Here is a 7500-nt window from a genome sequence, read left to right on the forward strand (position 1 = left end):
GTGTTGTTATGGACCATGTAGGGCTCCAAACTGCAGACACAGGTGTAGGTGTATCTAATGGGTTGCTGTAAAAGGTGTTGTTATGGACCATGTAGGGCTCCAAACTGCAGACACAGGTGTAGGTGTATCTAATGGGTTGTTGTAAAAGGTGTTGTTATGGACCATGTAGGACTCCAAACTGCAGACACAGGTGTAGGTGTATCTAATGGGTTGCTGTAAAAGGTGTTGTTATGGACCATGTAGGGCTCCAAACTGCAGACACAGGTGTAGGTGTATCTAATGGGTTGCTGTAAAAGGTGTTGTTATGGACCATGTAGGACTCCAAACTGCACACACAGGTGTAGGTGTATCTAATGGGTTGCTGTAAAAGGTGTTGTTATGGACCATGTAGGGCTCCAAACTGCAGACACAGGTGTAGGTGTATCTAATGGGTTGCTGTAAAAGGTGTTGTTATAGACCATGTAGGGCTCCAAACTGCAGACACAGGTGTAGGTGTATCTAATGGGTTGCTGTAAAAGGTGTTGTTATGGACCATGTCAATAAGGCTGCCAACATTTCACTTCATAAGAATCACAATCATCTCTGGCATTTAGCATTTTATCCAAAGTGACTTACAGGCATGAACTCTGTCTCTCACTCTGTCTCTCACTCTGTCTCTCACTCTGTCTCTCACTCTGTCTCTCACTCTGTCTCTCACTCTGTCTCTCACTCTGTCTCTCACTCTGTCTCTCACTCTGTCTCTCACTCTGTCTCTCACTCTGTCTCTCACTCTGTCTCTCACTCTGTCTCTCTCAATTCAATTTAAATTCAAATGGCTTTATTGACATGGGCAACATACACTACCGTTCAACAGTTTGGGGTCACTTAGAAATGTCCTTGTTTATGAAAGAAAAGCAAATGTTTTGGTCGATTTAAAATAACATCAAATTGATCAGAAGTGTAGACATTGTTAATGTTGTAAATGACTATTGTAACTGGAAATGGCAGATTTTTAAAAAATGGAATATCTACATATCAGCAATCAGAATATCCAATCAGAATATCCATTATCAGCAACCATCACTACTGTGTTCCAATGCCAAGTTGTGTTAGCGAAGCCAAGTTTATCATTTTAAAATGCTAATTGATCATTAGAAATCCCTTTCGCAATTATGTTAGCACAGCTGAAATCAGTTGTGCCGATTTAAAGATGGAATAAAACTGGCCTTTAGACTAGTTGAGTATCTGGAGCATCAGCATTTGTGGGTTTGATTACAGGCTCAAAAGGGTCAGAAACAAAGAACTTTCTTCTGAAACTCGTCAGTCTATTCTTGTTCTGAGAAATGAAGGCTATTCCATGCGAGAAATTGGCAAGAAACTGAAGATCTCGTACAACGCTGTGCACTACTCCCTTCACAGAACAGCGCAAACTGTCTCTAACCAGAATAGAAGGAGGAGTGGGAGGCCCCGGTGCACAACTGAGCAAGAGGACAAGTACATTTGTGTCTAGTTGTAGAAACAGACGCCTCACAAGTCCTCAACTGGCATCTTCATTAAACAATACCCGCAAAACACCAGTCTCAACGTCAACGGTGAAGAGGCGACTCTGGGATGCTGGCCTTCTAGGCAGAGTTTCAAAGAAAAAGCCATATCTCAGACTGGCCAATAAAAAGGAAAGATTAAGATGGGCAAAAGAACACGGACACTGGACAGAGGAACTCTGCCTAGAAGGCCAACATCCCGGAGTCACCTCTTCACTGTTGACGTTGAGACTGGACAGAGGAACTCTGCCTAGAATGTCAGCATCCCGGAGTCGCCTCTTCACTGTTGACGTTGAGACTGGACAGAGGAACTCTGCCTAGAAGGCCAGCATCCCGGAGTCGCCTCTTCACTGTTGACGTTGAGACTGGACAGAGGAACTCTGCCTAGAAGGCCAGCATCCCGGAGTCGCCTCTTCACTGTTGACGTTGAGACTGGACAGAGGAACTCTGCCTAGAAGGCCAGCATCCCGGAGTCTCCTCTTCACTGTTGACGTTGAGACTGGACAGAGGAACTCTGCCTAGAAGACCAGCATCCCGGAGTCGCCTCTTCACTGTTGACGTTGAGACTGGACAGAGGAACTCTGCCTAGAAGGCCAGCATCCCGGAGTCTCCTCTTCACTGTTGACGTTGAGACTAGTGTTTTGTGAGTACTATTTAATGAAGCTGCCATTGGAGGACTTAAGAGGTGTCTGTTTCTCAAACTAGACACACTAATGTACTTGTCCTCTTCTTCAGTTGTGCACCGGGGCCTCCCACTCCTCTTTCTATTCTGGTTAGAGACAGTTTGCTCTGTCTTTTAAAATGATAAACTTGGATTAACTAACAATACGTGCCTTTGGAACACAAGAGTGATGGTTGCTGATACTGGGCCTCTATGCGCCTATGTAGATATTCCATTAAATATCAGCCATTTCCAGCTACAATAGTCATTTACAACTTTAACAATGTCGACACTGTATTTCTGATCAATTTGATGTTATTTTAAATGGACAAAAAATGTGCTTTTCTTTCAAAAACGAGGACATTTCTACGTGACCCCAAACGTTTGACCGGTAGTGTATGTTTACATTGCTAAAGCAAGTGAAATAGATAACAAACAAAAGTGATGTTATTTTAATTAACGGTAAACGTTGCACTCACAAAAGGAATAAAGACTTTTCAAATGTCATATTATATATACAGTGTTGTAACGATGTGCAAATAGTTACAAGGACAAAGGGAAAATAAATAAACATAAATATGGGTTGTCTTTACAACGGTGTTTGTTTTTCACTGGTTGACCTTTTCTCGTGGCAACAGGTCACACATCTTGCTGCTGTGATGTCACACTGTGGTATTTCACCCAATAGATATTGGGAGCTTATCAAGGCCCTCCTTGATTGGTGACAGAAGCACCAGATCATCAACAAACAATAGACATTTGACTTCAGATTCTAGTAGGGTGAGGCCGGGTGCTGCGGACTGTTCTAGCGCCAATTCGTTGATGTATTTGTTTTGGCTGCATCCCTGTCTCACCCCACGGCCCCGTGGAAAGAAATGTGTGTTTTTTTTTTTTTTACCAATTTTTAACCGCACACTTGTTGTTTGTAATGTCGTATGTTTTACCCCCAACACCACTTTCCATCAATTTGTATAGCAGACCCTCATGCCAAATTGAGCCAAAAGCTTTCTTGAAATCAACAAAGCATGAAAAGACTTTGCCTTTGTTTTGGTTTGTTTGGTTGTCAATTAGGGTGTGCAGGGTGAATACGTGGTCTGTTGTACGGTAATTTGGTAAGAAGCCAATTTGACATTTGCTCAGTACATTGTTTTCATTGAGGAAATGTACGAGTCTGCTGTTAATAATAATGCAGAGGATTTTCCCAAGGTTGCTGTTGATGCATATCCCACGGTAGTTATTGGGGTCAAATTTGTCTCCACTTCTGTGGATCAGGGTGATCAGTCCTTGGTTCCAGATATTGGAGAAGATGCCAGAGCTAAGGATGATGTTAAAGAGTATAAGTATAGCCAATTGTAATTTTGGGTCTGTGTATTTTATCATTTCATTTAGGATACCATCAACCCCACAGGCCTTTTTGGGTTGGAGGGTTTGTATTTTGTCCTGTAGCTCATTCAATGTAATTGGAGAATCCAGTGGGTTCTGGAATCCAGTGGGTTCTGGAATCCAGTGGGTTCTGGTAGTCTTTAATAGTTGATTCTAAGATTTGTATTTGATCATGTATATGTTATTGCTGTTTGGTCTTTGTCACAGAGCCAAAAGGATTGGAGAAGTGGTTTATCCATACATCTCCGTTTTGGATAGATAACTCTTTGTGTTGTTGTTTGTTTCGACTTTTCAGTGGTTAGATTCTATGGATTCTTCAATTACATTGAGCTGATTTCTGACGTGCTGAAGTTCCTTCTTTTTCCGGTGTGTATTTCTGTATTGTTTTAGTGATTCACCGTAGTGAAGGCGTAGACTCAGGTTTTCCGGGTCTCTATGTTTTTGGTTGGATATGTTTCTCAATTTCTTTCTTAGGTTTTTACATTCTTCATCAAACCATTTGTCATTGCTGTTCATTTTCTTCGGTTGTCTGCTTGACATTGATAGATTTTGATAGGGAAGCTGAGAGGTCAAATATACTGATTAGATTTGATAGGGAAGCTGAGAGGTCAAATATACTGTTTAGGTTTTCTACTGCCAAGTTTACACCTTCACTATTACAGTGGAACGTTTTACCCAGGAAATTGTCTAGGAGGGATGGAATTTGTTGTTGCCTAATTGTTTTTTGGTAGGTTTCCAAACTACTTTTCTTCCATCTATAGCATTTCTTAATGTTACTCAGTTCCTTTGGCTTTGATGCCTCATGATTGAGTATTGCTCTGTTCAAGTAGACTGTGATTTTGCTGTGGTCTGATGATAGAGTTGTCAGTGGGCTGACTGTGAACGTTCTGAGAGACTCTGGGTTGAGGTCAGTCATAAAGTAGTCTACAGTACTACTGCCAAGAGATGAGCTGTAGATGTTCCTGCCGTAAGAGTCTCCTTGAAGTCTCCCCTTGACTCTGAACAGAACCAGCGTGCGACAGAGCTGCTGGAGTTGTGACCCGTTTTCTTGGGTTGTTTCGTCTTAGTTGTGTATCTCTACTCTGTCAATTTCAATGCAAAGCTTTATTGACATGTTAACATTGCTAAAGCAAGTAAAATGGATAATAAACAAAAGTGAAATAAACAATCAGAAATTAACACGCTATCTCTACGTCTCTCTCACTCTCTCTCTCTCTCTCTCCTGCTATCTCTGCCCCTCTCTCTCTCTCCTGCTATCTCTACCTCTCTCTCCTGCTATCTCTCACTCTCTCTCTCTCTCTCTCCTGCTATCTCTACCTCTCTCTCTCTCCTGCTATCCCTCCCTCTCTCTCTCTCCTGCTATCTCTACCTCTCTCTCCTGCTATCTCTACGTCTCTCTCACTCTCTCTCTCTCTCTCTCCTGCTATCTCTGCCCCTCTCTCTCTCTCCTGCTATCCCTCCCTCTCTCTCTCTCCTGCTATCTCTACCTCTCTCTCCTGCTATCTCTACGTCTCTCTCACTCTCTCTCTCTCTCTCTCTCTCCTGCTATCTCTACCCCTCTCTCTCTCTCCTGCTATCCCTCCCTCTCTCTCTCTCCTGCTATCTCTACCTCTCTCTCCTGCTATCTCTACCTCTCTCTCCTGCTATCTCTACCTCTCTCTCCTGCTATCTCTACCTCTCTCTCCTGCTATCTCTACCTCTCTCTCCTGCTATCTCTACCTCTCTCTCTCTCTCCTGCTATCTCTCTCTCTCACTCCTGCTATCTCTACCTCTCTCTGTCACTCCTGCTATCTCTACCTCTCTCTCTTTCTCTCTCCTGCTATCTCTACCTCTCTCTCTCTCTCTCCTGCTATCTCTCTCTCTCTCATTCTCTCTCATTCTCTCTCTCCTGCTATCTCTCTCTCTCGCTCTCTCGCTCTAGGATGATCACCTAGTGTTCCAGTTCCTGAGGTGTCTTTTGGACCAGAGGTAAGATCCTTGGTTACTGTGTTGGAGCACGGAAGAATAGAACAGAGTTTTCTCTGTGGTGTGGATGGATTCGGGTGGGCGGAAGACATCAATATCCTAGTTGTTGTGCTCTCTGGTCTGTTTAATAAACACAACATTATTATATTATTAGAGACACACAACCGTCTGTTTCCCAGTGCTACCTCCAGGGAAGGCCCTCATCCCCAGCCTCTCCTAAGACTGAGCCCCGACCTGCATGAGCTCCACATCGGCCTGCTGTGTCGCTTCACTCCCCGACAGCTCACTGACTTCCTCAAGGCCTCTCAGGACTACAGGCTAGAGGAGGCCGTCCAGGTAACATCCCTACACTATAGTATAGCAGTGTGTATGTACCTCTCAGGACTACAGACTAGAGGAGGCCGTCCAGGTAACATCCCTACACTATAGTATAGCAGTGTGTCTGTACCTCTCAGGACTACAGACTAGAGGAGGCCGTCCAGGTAACATCCCTACACTATAGTATAGCAGTGTGTCTGTACCTCTCAGGACTACAGACTAGAGGAGGCCGTCCAGGTAACATCCCTACACTATAGTATAGCAGTGTGTCTGTACCTCTCAGGACTACAGACTAGAGGAGGCCGTCCAGGTAACATCCCTACACTATAGTATAGCAGTGTGTATGTACCTCTCAGGACTACAGGCTAGAGGAGGCCGTCCAGGTAACATCCCTACACTATAGTATAGCAGTGTGTCTGTACCTCTCAGGACTACAGACTAGAGGAGGCCGTCCAGGTAACATCCCTACACTATAGTATAGCAGTGTGTCTGTGTGTATGTACCTCTCAGGACTACAGACTAGAGGAGGCCGTCCAGGTAACATACCTACACTATAGTATAGCAGTGTGTCTGTACCTCTCAGGACTACAGACTAGAGGAGGCCGTCCAGGTAACATCCCTACACTATAGTATAGCAGTGTGTCTGTGTGTATGTACCTCTCAGGACTACAGACTAGAAGAGGCCGTCCAGGTAACATCCCTACACTATAGTATAGCAGTGTGTGTGTACCTCTCAGGACTACAGACTAGAGGAGGCCGTCCAGGTAACATCCCTACACTATAGTATAGCAGTGTGTCTGTACCTCTCAGGACTACAGACTAGAGGAGGCCGTCCAGGTAACATCCCTACACTATAGTATAGCAGTGTGTCTGTACCTCTCAGGACTACAGACTAGAGGAGGCCGTCCAGGTAACATCCCTACACTATAGTATAGCACTGTGTCTGTACCTCTCAGGACTACAGACTAGAGGAGGCCGTCCAGGTAACATCCCTACACTATAGTATAGCAGTGTGTCTGTACCTCTCAGGACTACAGACTAGAGGAGGCCGTCCAGGTAACATCCCTACACTATAGTATAGCAGTGTGTCTGTACCTCTCAGGACTACAGGCTAGAGGAGGCCGTCCAGGTAACATCCCTACACTATAGTATAGCAGTGTGTATGTACCTCTCAGGACTACAGACTAGAGGAGGCCGTCCAGGTAACATCCCTATACTATAGTATAGCAGTGTGTCTGTACCTCTTAGGACTACAGACTAGAGGAGGCCGTCCAGGTAACATCCCTACACTATAGTATAGCAGTGTGTCTGTGTGTATGTACCTCTCAGGACTACAGACTAGAGGAGGCCGTCCAGGTAACATCCCTACACTATAGTATAGCAGTGTGTCTGTACCTCTCAGGACTACAGACTAGAGGAGGCCGTCCAGGTAACATCCCTACACTATAGTATAGCAGTGTGTCTGTACCTCTCAGGACTACAGACTAGAGGAGGCCGTCCAGGTAACATCCCTACACTATAGTATAGCAGTGTGTCTGTGTGTCTGTACCTCTCAGGACTACAGACTAGAGGAGGCCGTCCAGGTAACATCCCTACACTATAGTATAGCAGTGTGTCTGTACCTCTCAGGACTACAGACTAGAGGAGGCCGTC

At 44.6% G+C, this 7500-nt stretch overlaps 1 protein-coding gene across 18 annotated transcripts in view; it reads left to right on the forward strand.

The window, feature by feature from the left end:
* The window catches only part of vps8 (VPS8 subunit of CORVET complex), a 109308-nt gene that overhangs the window by 57730 nt on the left and 44078 nt on the right, over window positions 1–7500 (forward strand). For all 18 annotated transcript variants that reach the window (XM_090207192.1, XM_090207201.1, XM_090207195.1 and 15 more), the window contains 2 exons: window positions 5486–5532; window positions 5709–5865. In XM_090207192.1, the coding sequence (XP_090063318.1) occupies window positions 5486–5532; window positions 5709–5865 (204 nt within the window). The remainder of the gene's footprint in view (window positions 1–5485; window positions 5533–5708; window positions 5866–7500) is intronic.

This window comes from Oncorhynchus mykiss, chromosome 18 (genome assembly GCF_057628025.1).
Source record: "Oncorhynchus mykiss isolate SJ-2025 chromosome 18, ASM5762802v1, whole genome shotgun sequence".
NCBI lineage: Eukaryota > Metazoa > Chordata > Actinopteri > Salmoniformes > Salmonidae > Oncorhynchus > Oncorhynchus mykiss.